The sequence below is a fragment of the Sphaeramia orbicularis genome, chromosome 24 (genome assembly GCF_902148855.1).
Source record: "Sphaeramia orbicularis chromosome 24, fSphaOr1.1, whole genome shotgun sequence".
Classification (NCBI taxonomy): domain Eukaryota; kingdom Metazoa; phylum Chordata; class Actinopteri; order Kurtiformes; family Apogonidae; genus Sphaeramia; species Sphaeramia orbicularis.
The window spans coordinates 5,556,531-5,570,235 of NC_043979.1; the positions used below are offsets into that span (position 1 = coordinate 5,556,531).

Sequence of the window (13,705 nt, forward strand, 5' to 3'; positions counted from 1 at the left end):
GCCTGATGTTCAGCAAAAGTGACACAGTATTCTTTAGCCAAACAAGAAAACTACATATAATTGGCAGTTATTACATGTTCAGTCCAATTTAACTGCGGGACACATTTGGTATTTCAGTTAAGTATGTTTCATCAACGTCACATCTGTCCATGCAGTTCAGTGTGCAGTGACGTGCAGCTGTAGTTGTAGTACTTTCTCACTCGTCTTATGTAGAATCTTAGAAATAAGCTGTAACTGGTGCTTGGAGGAACACCACCGTTCAGACCATTCCAGTCCACATAATGGAGAGCATCTGTAAGCATGTCTGTGCAAGTCAATTATGGCATTAATTATGTCATTAAGCTTAATGAATCTCAAGAGAAAAACAAGTAGATGACCACAAATGACTTGAAATGACCTAAATTAAAACATGATCATTAGGGTGAGACATTTCATCAGTTTCTTCCTAAGCTTCAGTATTTACATAAAGACAGAAACGGCCTAAGAAAAGCCTAATATTTAGAATTAATACATTTCAAGTCCGTTTAGGGGCGACACGGTGGTGCAGTGGTTAGCACTCGTGCCTCACAGCAAGAAGGTCCTGGGTTCGATTCCAACACCAGTCGACGGGGGGTGGGACCTTTCTGTGTGGAGTTTGCATGTTCTCCCCGTGTCTGCGTGGGTTCTCTCCGGGTACTCTGGCTTCCTCCCACCATCCAAAGACATGCACTAATAGGTTAATTGGTTAATCTAAATTGCCCATAGGTGTGAATGTGAGAGTGATTGTTTGTCTCTATATGTTCAGCCCTGAGATGAACTGGTGACTTGTCCAGGGTGTACCCCGCCTTCGGAAGCAACCCCCGTGACCCTAGTGAGGATAAAGCGGGTTCAGATAATGAATGAATGAATGAATGAAAGTCCGTTTGGAAGTTTAGGAATTTAGTCTTTTAGAAATTAACTAAAACTAGAACTAAAAGAACATAAAGAACAGTAATTAGATTATTACACATCTATGGTCCATAACCACAAATGAGTGTCAATGTGAGTTGGTGTTGGGGTCAAGACATCTTTTAAAAAACTCCCCTGTTTTGAATTTGTCTGTTGGTGGAACTGACATAGAACAAGTAGCGGAGGCCAGGCTGTTAGGTGTGACTGTTGATAGTATGTTGACTTGGAATTCTCATATAAAGCAAATATTAAATAAAATGGGCAGAAGCATTGGTGCTGTTAAACAATGTAGGAATTGCATACCATATCAAATAAGGAAAACACTAGTGGAATCATTAGTTCTGTCGCATTTAGATTATTGTTCAATCATTTGGTCAAACACATCAGAAATAAATCTAAATAAACTTCAAATTGTGCAAAATAAAGCAGCTCGAATAGTCCTAAACTGTCCATTTAGAACAAGTACTAGTGACACTCACACCCGTCTGGCCTGGTTACATGTTAAAGGCAGAATTAGATACTCTTTAGTTAAATTTATTAGAAACATCATAATTACAAAAACACCTGAACTTCTTTACAGTAAACTGACTTTTTTCAGTGACATCCATCAATATTCCACACGTCAATCAGAGGACAGACGTTTCCTGTTGCCTGCTTGTAGGACGAATCAAATACAGGGTAGTGTGCAATACAGGGCAATGGTGGCATGGAATACATTGCCACAATTTTTAATTTCAGAAATTCAAGCAGTTAGTTTTTCTAAAAGGTTGAGAATTTTTATATTTACCCAAGAATAACTGTCTGAGCTATTGTATATCCTATAATGACATCATCTAGACGGTTTTGTTTTTTGTTTGTTGTGGAGCGTTTTTTAATTTTTAATTTTTTTTAATTTTTTTAATTTTTATTTTATTTATTTATTTATTTATTTATTATTATTATTATTATTATTATTATTATTATTATTTCATTATTATTATTATTATTATTTACTTATTTTATTTTTTATTTTATTTATTTATTTATTTATTTTTCTGTTGTTGATATTATTATTGTAATTGTTTTGTATTGTGTGCTGTTGCTGATTTTTGGTTTTGTGTTGTTGTGTTGAGTGTATGTACATCCTGTTTGTTGAGTGAGTTGTGGGAAATTGTTGGTGCTTTGTTTTTGTGTTGTTGATGACCCCAGGAAGAGTAGCTGCTGGGGTATGCAGCAGCTAATGGGGATCAAACTAATAAACTAAACTAAACTAAACCAGTCGTTCACAGAATGTGTAAATAGGTGGGTATTGTAAATGCTAAACTAGTAATTGCAAATAAGTTATAATAATATGTAGTTTCTGTGTTTACAATTATGGGAATTAGGTGATGATGTCATTTAGCAACTTCTAGCACCTTTTAGGACAAACAATAGATACTTTCCTGCCTGAGGAATTGGAAACACTGAACGTCCTTTGAGTGCCTAGAAAAGCGCTGTATAAATCCAGCCTATTATTATTGTTATTATTATTATATTCCCGTGGCCCTTTATGGGAGGACACAAACTACATGTTGTAAGTACTACCCTGGGGTGCATTCTGAACACAGTCTGTCCACATTAGTCGGTCTGTCTGTGCAGTTGTGTTTCCTGTGGGTGTTTTCTGGTGAGTTCTGTGGTGGTGGTGGGGGGGTCATGTCTTCTCCAGCTGTCTGGTTGAGCTGTGGCCACTGTGGACGTCTGACTCTGTGTTTCCTCCTCCAGTGAACGACGTGGAGGAGAGCGAGGGGCTGCCGTCGCTGGATAAACCCGGCTGGTATTCCCAGGGCAACTGGCCACACCTCCACGAGCTGCTCAAGACCATGACGGGGAAACCGGAGCCCAAGGTACGAGGTCGTATGTTACAGCAGCGACTGTCAGGCCTGTGGCGGCCTCTGAAGTCCAGCTCTGGCAGAGCCTAAAAGAGATGAAGCAGATAGATGGTGATAAATCATCTCAGGGAGATTCACAGTGATGTGATGGAGCTGGAACATGCTCCTTGGCGTGGCGTTCCACAGGGCGCTGAGCCAACACACAGGGAGTTCACTGATGAAGCACACCAAGTATTACATTCCACTCTTCTCATACCAGCCTATATACAATGAAGCCTATTCTTTCTCCAATTACCAATTTCTCCACTTTTTTCCCTGTGAGGTATGGTACAAAATGTGACTGTGCAAAGGCATGTCTTTTCTGTCAGTTATACAACATTTAGATGGCTGGACAGTTTTTTGTCTCATAGTCTACCACAAACCCAGCAGCCTTGCATTTAGCATTTGCCCATCCCATCATTATTTAGGTTTTTGGGCTGAACTGCACCAAGCTACTGCTATGACTAACTTACTGAAAATACTCACCATACTTCTAACCAACATCACTAAAGGTCTAAATCAAAACACTAAATAGACATACATGACATGATGTGATTTTATGCAGTTAAAGTGAAACCACTTTTCCAAGATTCTATGTCCAAACATGATATCGAGCATCCAGGTCGCTTCATCAGTGATCAGTGGTTAAAGCTTTGAATCATGTATTTAACCCTTAAAGACCCAGTGCTACTTTTTTGGCACAAATGAAATTTTCTCTTCATTTAACCTTTATTAAGTGATCTGTTACCATTTATTATAATATTAATGTCTGTATTTTGCATTTTTCAGTGAGAATCAGGTATTTTCCTATATTTAATTTACTGATTGTGTAGATGTTCATAAAAGCTCAGAGTTAAGATGAGGGTTGTTTTATTAGAAATTATATCAGGGAAAACTGCAGGAAAAGTGACTTTTTCAGCAAATATATCAATAAGTGAACATAAAAACAAATGTCTCCAACCACTGTCATTTATGAAACTCCATGGGTTTTACTGGGGAATCAATGTTGTAGAGGATGATAGTGTTTCCTACCGAACATAAATGTAAGCTCTAAATATACATATAGCTCTAAATACCTAAATATTCATCTTAAAACACAATTAGAACAAGCAATTTGTACAATAAATACTAGACAAATATCAATATATGTAAAAGAAATATACATGAATAAGTGTGCAAAAATGTTGTTGTGTGTAACTAAGTTGTTATAAGGAGAAAAAAAGAAAGACGATGTCAAAGTCAAAAATATTCATGTCTATATTCAGTATTCACAGTCACAGTATTTAATCAAAATTGCCTGTCGCAGGATTTTGCATTGGTGTGCTCAAAAAAATCAGTCAAATTCAGAGCAGGAAAAAAATCTCAGAGGACGAACCTGAGAACAAAAAACATCAGAGCAGATAGAAGGTAAAAGTGCTGACGTCGGCTCTCAGCGCAGCCTGAACCTGATCCACTAAACCTCCCATTAGACAGTTCAGTGAAAGATACTTGGCTTCGGCTCTTTCTGTCTCTGTCTGGAATGGCTCATCTGCAGGAAGCAGCACAGGAGAGGTTATTAAGTCTGAAAAAGGGCCTGAAAAAGTGGTGTAGTTGAAAAGGCGGAGGATCAGGCTTCTCTCCTGGTACTAAACATTTAATATCTTCCAGTTGTCTTTCCCAGTGATTGGCAATAGATGTTCAAGAAGTTTTTATGTTTTTATATATTAGTTATTATGGGTACCTACTACAGATGCACTGATATCACTTTTTTCCAGACCAAGTACAAGTAGAAGTACTTACGTTTGATTACTTGCTGATACCGAGTACCAATATGAGTACTTAATAGTCCCATTACAGTTCTTAGTTCCTTTTGAAAATGTGCTTTATTGTCATTGTCATTAGTCTGGCTGTAACAAGGCGCTGCTACTGACATTTTATGTGTTGGAATGCGCATTTCTCAATCAATCCACCAGGGGGCGCTGCTCTTAATTAACTATGCTTGCCAATTATCACGAAGAAGAGTAAAGTTTTTTGAGGAGAAGAAGAAGACGAAGAAGAAGAAGAAGACGAAGAAGAAGAAGAAAATAAATGATACCAAACATAGTGACGACAGAGGAGGTAATACTAATGTGGATATCAGTGTTGATATTGATGTGGGTAGTTGTCATAAATATGTCAGTAGTTTTTCACACTTTGAAAAGATCTACCACCCCCACGGTTCCTGGTGGTACTGCTTCTCCACCTGCGCCCGCACAGAGTCTTATATATAAGATAATATGATGATCTTTATATAGCTCTGGGTACAAATCTGCTAGCTCCCTAAAAACTGACAGAATTATGTGTAGAGTGTATGCAGAGGACGGACAGTACGCTCCATCCGTATCCATCTGTGTCTTTAACGTAACTTGCGGTCACCGTTACTTTTCCTACTGTCATTTAATTTTGAAAAATCTCCACACTGCTGACATTACTCCTCCACTACGTACCTGCTGCATTATGAGGTGAACGTCACTTTGCCGTCAAATGGTATCGGTGTGTTTGTATTGGAGCACTTTTACGAGTACAGGTATTACTACACACACTCAGTACCAGACCGATACCCAATACTGGTATCGGTATCGGTACATCCCTAGTACCTACTAATTTGGCCTGGCCAGTGCGGTTTCTCATTGTAGCGTTGCATGAAAGGCTGCACAAGGTCTGACTTCTCCACTCACTGCTAAGCACTTTGCATTGAGGTGATATTTCAGGCCTGAACTGCTCTGGTTCAATGAAAATTCCTTCCTGCAGAAGTTGTACAGAACAGTTCACCTCTGTGCAGAATCAGGAAGTTTCTGTGTTGACAGGCTTGCCAATAAGTGTTACTGGGTATCTAGAATGACCCCCAGCTGCAGCTGTGATGTATTTTTTGTAAGCCTTATTGGAAGTTGACATTGTCCTGGTTTCCTGAACAAAAAAACAACTCAAAGTGTTCCATTGTCTTTTCAGTCACTGCAGAAAATGTGTTGCAAAAAAAAAAAATTTACCTGTTAAAGAAACCTTTACGATGCTTAACTGTCTTTTCAGCATCGAAGCTTTGGTATTTGAAGTGGAAATGCAATCAAAGTAAAACATTATAAGCAAACTGCAGCTTGGTGTCGCCACCGCTAAATGTAATTTGTTTTCACATTCTTAATTCCTTATTTCTTATTTCAGGCATCTAAGCAGAATCCCATTCAGAAAACCCAATGAACTCTGGCTAAGAGAACTGGAAATACAAAATACAAACTCATTTTGGGTTTGACAACTCATTTCTACTTCAGTCTGTTCTTAAGAGGATAAGCATGTTGGATGAATTTGCTGTTCATGTCTAGTATGAGAGGATTCTCTGTGTAATATTTTGCACAACAAAATATGTCAGTTTTCAAAAGCCTGGTGTTATAAATCAGGCATAGTAACGGTTGCATCAGTCCAGCCCAAGGCCCCAAAGAGTACTCGTCATCATCACCCCCCCCACCACCATCACCACCCACCCTCCCTCCCTCTCGGCTCAATGCCCCATCTGTTCCTCAGCCACGTGGAGAAAAACTCTTGCGGAATTCAGTGTCAACCTGCACTTACGGCTGCTTTAAACGCTTCTCTGGGGGTGACCCGAGGCGCTCTGTTTTCATTTCTCTCTACTTTCACCTGACAGGACTTAAGGCAGGTGGACTGAATAGAGGCATTCAGGGAACATTACAATTCTCTCTCAGCAAAGTGCTTGGACATCTGGGGTCATCACCAGGCTGACAACATACAGAGTCAGACAACCAGCAGAGGTGGAAAAAGCCTGTGCATTCTTTGCCCCAGTAGGAGTACACATACTCATGTAAAAAACAAAAAAAGACTCTGGTTAAAGTAGAAGCATTGATTCAGCTTCTTTGAGGATGTTTCATAGTCTTTTACTGCAGCAAAGTATCAAACTCCTCAGTCAGCCTTCGGAGGACTTTTCTATTGGCTGTTTGTTTTCATGCAAAATACACGAAGACTATGAAACCATGCTAACATCAAATTAATTCAGAAATAATGAACAGTAACTCACATCAGTTTACAGTGTCAACAGTGCAGAACACTACAATGCATTTTTTCCGGTCCAGTTGTTTGCATCTTTTCTGTTATTTTTATCTCTGCATTTTTATGTACACATGACAATGAAATGATGTCAAGCCGCAAAAGTTTAATATCATTTCAGTCTTTCGTCCTAATGACACCGGCATTATCGGTGCCCTGAAACGGTATTTTTGGAGAATGGGTCCCAGAATAGAAAAATCTCACAACGCCGCCTTTGCGTTACCGTATGGATAGGCAAAACTCCGCTTTTTGGAAACTATGATCCCATAGTACCACATGACCAGAAGAAGAAAAGCCTGGATGTAACCTCATGCGCATGCTCACTGCATTCTTCTGTGATTGTAGTGTATCCTGCGGCTGTCTGTGTTTATGTACAGCGCCATATATAAGTGTGGCATACGTATTACACCGTTTTAACACGGTTTTCCAATTTCCACCCGGACACGGATATTTCTTGAAACGATACGTGTATGGATGCGAAACTTTTAGAATCTGCAAAAGAGTGTGTTTGGTAGAGCACATGCCTTTTTTAATTCTACTTTTATTTTTAATCTAACTTATTTTTAGCTATCTGTATTCTGTGTTTATTGTTGCTGTGGTGTGACTCTTTCTGTATAGTGGTGACCATGTTTTGAATTTCCCCTTGGGGATTAATAAAGTAAATCTATCTATCTATCTATCTATCTATGAAAAATACCACGAACATTGTCATCTGGATGTAGCCTTAGATGCAGATTTTAAGTCTTGTTGCACTTTTGATGTTATTTTTGTTTCTTTGTATCTTGTACATTGCTTTTTGCATTTGTTGCTTTGCTGTTTTGGTGCATTGTCCTGTTGTTATGCTTTTTACGTTGTTTTTCCGAGAAGCCTGAGAAGAAGCACAGATGCTTGTATTAAAAAGTGATGATAATAATAATAATCCTACTATAATGGACATTCTGTGTCCAGCGTATGTTTGTCCGACGCGTGTCCCGTTGTCCGATGCGTGTCCCGATGTTGCAGCACGGGAGGTCGTACGGGTGCAATCCCGCTGTTGCACCATGGGAGGGCACTATCGTACAATGGCACCACGGGTACAATGCCGCTAGTAATAATAATAATAATAATAATAATAATAATAATAATAATAATAAAAATAATTGTTATTTGTATAGCACAGCAGGAACACTAATTAGTCAAGCAATAACAAAAGGTGCTTAGATAAAAATGAGAAATAAAACTGTCAAAAAACTGTATACAACACAAATTAATGTATACGCTAATTAAAAAAGAAAGAGAAAACAATAAAATCAGTATCAGGGGAAAAAATAAAAATAAAAACAGAAGGCAGATGACTGTATCTGTATTTTGGGTAAAATACAGATACAAGACAACTCTATTCATTTCTGTCCTTTAAAGAACAATCTAATGAACTCAGTTAAGACAAGGGTTAAATCAGTGTCACTATTCCAATAAATTTACATTGACATTTTCTAAACACGCTCAGAAGATCATGCAGTTTAGTTAGAAATGTAAAACATGCAGCCAAATGACTGTGGTCATCATTGGTTAGCGCTGGGGAGTGTTAGTGCCTCCATCAAAACCATGTGTAATGACCTCATTCCTCTGGCAGAAATGTTCACAACTTCAGAAGAACATACAACCTCCAATAACTGAATATGAGTCTAAACTGGGTTTTCTTCTGGGACCCCTCCACTTCCTGTGCCCCAGGCCCCACACAAACCACAGCACAAAGGGCTCATTAAGACCCCCCGGCTACCTCAGCTCTGTTTACCTGGACCTGGATTTAGCTTTTACTGCTCCTCTGAGTGATGAGCTGAAAAGAGACGGGGGGCCACGATGTTAAGAATGTGATGGCTAGATGACAGAAAATGAACTACACAATCGCTGAGACATTTGACAGACGCTGGGACACCCAAGCATCACACTGGAAAAGAAAATTCCATCTACATTAGTGTTGATACAAAAGACAAAACACTGACTTTTACATCTGTACATTTGAAGATATGGAATATTTTTTGTCCAGTATAATGAGACTGTCTGACTGAAGAGCGTACAGTGTTTTGTTTCCTTTTTACTTAGTTTCGGTCAGCTCCAATAACAAGCCAATCATTTAAAAAAATGCAATTTATGATTGAAGAAAATACATTTAACATATCTGTAAAACCTTGTGGATACATATACTGCAGAGCTGCAACAACTTGTAGTCAATTATTCATTCATTCTTTTTCTGAACCCGCTTTATCCTCACTAGGGTCACCAGGGGTCACTGGAGCCTATCCCAGCTACTTATGGGTGAAGGCGGGGTACACCCTGGACATGTCACCAGTTCATCACAGGGCTGACATATAGAGACAAATAATCAATCTCACATTCACACCTATGGGCAATTTAGATTAACCGATAAACCTATCAGTGCATGTGTTTGGATGGAGGGAGAAAGCCAGAGTACCCGGAGAGAACCCACGCAGACTCATGCAAACTCCACACAGAAAGGTCCCATCCACATCGACTGATGTTGGGACCGAACCCAGGACCTTCTTACTGTGAGACACGAGTGCTATCCGCTGCACCACCGTATCGCCCTGTAAGCAATTAATCTATTGATTATTGTCTTTGATTCAATTCAGTTAAAAGATTATTTGAATGAGCGAAAAAATAGCAAAAAACAACCTTCTCTAAAGGTAAAAAGATATATAAAAACATCTATATAGAAATAACAACAATATAAAAGGGTATATTAAAATATCTATAGACATAAACAACAACAAAGTCAAATTTGTAATGTTTGTGTGGAAGTTTAAAGGAGTAAGTGATAGCTCCAGTGAAGAAAAGTGAGCATATAGATCAGTGTTTTTCAACCTTGGGGTCAGGAATTCAAATTGGGTCACCTGAAATTTCGAGTAATTGATCAAAAAAAAAAACTACAAATAAAAATATATGGTGAGTTGACAGAGACAATCACATACATAAAAGACATGACAAACTGTGAAGCTGAAACTGAAGCACTGTGGTTCTGTTTATCTGTCAAATGTTCATTGTGGTCAGTTTCAGATGCTGCAGCTTTTTCATAATTCATAGTTTGAGTTATTGTTTGTTCAGTATTAATTGTCAGCCTTGTAAATCCAAGCTGGACTGACTGTACATATCCTGACCAAGGAAAATCAAATTCTCCCTTTGTGCAGTAATCTACACCTGGCTTTTCTGCCTCCGTCCATAATAATATACATTATATAGACTAAATGCTGTCTAAAATTAATGTTTATTTGCAATGTAGTATAGCAAACTATTACATGATCAAAACAAATTAATTTTAGCAAAAAAAAAGGCTCTGTTTTGAATGTTTGCCAGAAAATTATGATGTTAAAATGCGGTCACGAGCCAAAAAAGGTTGGGAACCACTGATATAGACATTTTCTGCCTTTTTGTCATCATCTCTTCTGAACTATGCTCCATGTTGTTTATATTGATCCTGGTGTTATGTGCGTCACAATATGCATCCATGTAAAACACAACTGTGGAACAAATGTTTAGCGGCAGCAAAATTAAGGAAACAAAGCTAAGAACTTTTTTAATCAATTCAAGTTGATTATTTGATTAATCATTTCGGCTCTAGAGACCAGTATATTGTGTTAGTACTGACTTTGTATTTCTAGAGAGAAGTTCAGTGGAAGTCTAGGTTAACCTTTTTTGGAGCCAGCATCTAGTGGCCATCAGTAGTATTACAACTGAACATATTTTAGTAAGATTTTGTTTTTACATAATTTCACACACACTAAAAAAAAACATTGAAATTTGCAGCTTTAAAATGTAACAACCAATGCATGCACAACCTAAGTAATTAGCTGTTAATGCTGCTGCAGTTTGTGGTTGGATGATTGAACTGTGGCCTGTTTTCTGTTTCACTTCATGGTGCTTTGCTTCATGCAGAGCTCAGTCTGGTTCAGGATAATAGAACTGTATCCATTCACACTGATTCTCTTCTGTAATCCGCTGCCCCAGAGCTGGAATCTTGGCCTCTGTAAGTATTTATCATGCTGATCCAGTGACTCTCGACTGGATTCAGACTCTGCAGAGCAATGAGAGGTGCAGGGCTTTTGGGGTACGGAGGCCAGCTGTGGACATTTCTGGGAAAATCTTGAGGAAATGTGATTCCTGCCACCACACACACACACACACACACACACACACACACACACCATCTCCCACTCCCACCCCACCTCCACCTCCCCATCAGGCCTGGCCTGCTGCAGTCCCGATTAGCCTGTCTGCTTGTTTACATATGGGAGGGCCAGTTTGAGACACAGTGGAGCTTTTTTTTTTTTTTGAGGGGGGGGGGGTAGCAGCTACTGGAATGCCTCACATCCTCTTTATAGCTGAGATAACAGTGATTTAGGCCACTCTGACATGCACACATGCACTTATTCAACCTTTTGCTTTTGATGTATATAAAGGATTACAGTTCACATGTCTGTCTTGGTAACTGGTACATGATTTAGTTTGTCTTAATGTAAGGTCCAGGTTTCTAGATTCCACTAACCCTTTGGAGTGTCTGAATGCTTTGGACTTTGCCTTTATATTCCTCTTTAACAAACCACTTACCTTGTCTTTTTTGGTGTCATTTTTTTCACCAGAACCACACCTGTGGGACTTTACAGTTATGTTTTTCATTTGACATGTATTAACACACTGAACCTAAAATCACACAAAAAACATCATATCTGAGTAGTAAAAAAATGTAATTACCTCCGCCAAGGAGGTTATGTTTTTGCCAGGGTTTGTTTGTCCGTCTGTTTGTTTGTCTGTCCGTTTGTGTGCAACATAACTCAAAACGTTATGGACAGATTTTGATGAAATTTTCAGGGTTTGTTGGAAATGGGATAAGGAAGAAATGATTAACTTTTGGGGGTGATCCGGAAGAAATCCTGGATTCTGGATCACTTTGAAATTTTCGTTAACATTGTGGTAAATGGGGCCAAAATTTTCGTTTCCCAATATCTCGCTTAATTATTGACCAAAACTCATGAAATTTAACTCAGGAATTGACAATGGGGTCCTCTATCACATTTCAAAGGCTGATCCGGATCTGATCCAGAAGGCGGATTTTATTTTAAAAAATAAATGTAGGATTTGTATCAAGGATTATGTGGGGAATTTTTGCGCTTGGCGGAGGTCTGCGCTCTCCGAGTGCTTTTCTAGTTCTTTACTGTTTCTCACCAAAACCATGTTGAATTAACAATTTTTATAACTTAGAATGAACATATACATTGTAAACTTATAAAACTTTAAAAAAAAAAAAAAAAAAAATTACAAAGCTATATATGACTATTTACATGAAAATGGAGACAATACATCAGGAAAACTATATACAATTAAAAAATAATCTGGTGTCAAAATTTGGTGGATAAACATTTTTACAACTCAGAAAACTATTTTTAAGAACAATCAGGTGTCACAAGATGACAGACATCTGATTTGTTAATGTAATTCACTTTTCCACTACCATAGTGACATGTTTTGTTTGTAGCTTACCGGCCGATAGGCCGATGTATTGAAATTATTTCGATCCGGATCTGATTCTGGATTTGGTGTGACTTTGACAAATGTTCCCATTATAACAGATAGGAAGTGGATTGATACAATAAATCAGCAAGTATCAATGACATCAAGTTGGAATTTCAGTTTTTAACAGATCTGATTGGAATATGACCAAAACATGGGCTATTTCTGTAATATAATAAATACACATAACTGGGTAATAATAAATGGCATCTGGATACATTTCCCAAGCTTTTAAACTGGCCAGTAAGCTACAGGGCCATTGGTAATATTTTTTTCATGCAGTCACTTTCCTTAGAAGAATGTTTTTATAGTCTTTTGCCGTCTCCTCGTCATTCATTTTTAAGCTATATTCATTGCGTTTCATTTTGCATTAGTAAACAGACTCAAGAAACAAGGGAATAAATATGCTCTTAACGTGTTAAGTGTGTTAGCTGAAGTGCTAGCAGAATCCCCGACTAATGTATGCTTTGCGTTAATGTGGTATTTTAAGGTGGAAGTGCTTCAGTAAAAAGAAAACTCCTTCTTGCAGAGTGTGCATAATCACGTCATGTCAGTTGACTGTTCTGTCTTGGGGTTTTTTGTGCTCAAATTTCCCATCCAGAGGGCCAATGTGCTGTTTAGCATCTTTCATCTTTATGGGTTGGTTCTGCTGCCTGTCACTACTGGATACTGCCCATTTGTGCATGTGCAACAGTAACTCTTCTTGGACAAACTGCCTGACATGCATTACGTTCAGAGACGTTCAGAGTCATTCTGTACTGCAGATGGGTTAATTGCGTTAAAATTTTTGATCAGATTAATCCTGATGATGGATTAAAATCTGTTAATTTTGACAGCCCTAGTTTTCAATGTTTCTGTCATTTATTCAGTATAATAGCCCATTTCATTTGGTTGCCTGTAAATTGCGTTGTATTTTGCTCACTGATGGTACTTGTGAAAATACCTCACAACATGTAATGTGAATGAAATCTGAATGCATCACCTCATTATCATCATCATCACATCAGATAGATTTTCACAACTCCCTTTAACCCTCAAAGACCCAAACAGCCACTGGCGACCAAAGTCATCTACTGATGTAAAATGTTTAATAACTTCTGAACCATTTAAACCTATTAATACATTGAAATAATTGATGTTAAGTGCAGGTTGTCATCTTTTCCTGGTCATCAGATATGACCCATTTGGACGTTAAGAGCCTCCGTAGGAACATGGAAACACTGTCATCTTCTACAACATTGATTCACCAGTAAAACCCATGG

At 38.3% G+C, this 13,705-nt stretch overlaps 1 protein-coding gene across 2 annotated transcripts in view; it reads left to right on the forward strand.

The window, feature by feature from the left end:
* nt5dc1 (5'-nucleotidase domain containing 1) overlaps positions 1–13,705 on the forward strand; it is a 103,758-nt gene that overhangs the window by 75,786 nt on the left and 14,267 nt on the right. For both annotated transcript variants that reach the window (XM_030127953.1, XM_030127954.1), the window contains one exon: positions 2,668–2,789. In XM_030127953.1, coding sequence (XP_029983813.1) covers positions 2,668–2,789 — 122 coding nt within the window. The remainder of the gene's footprint in view (positions 1–2,667; positions 2,790–13,705) is intronic.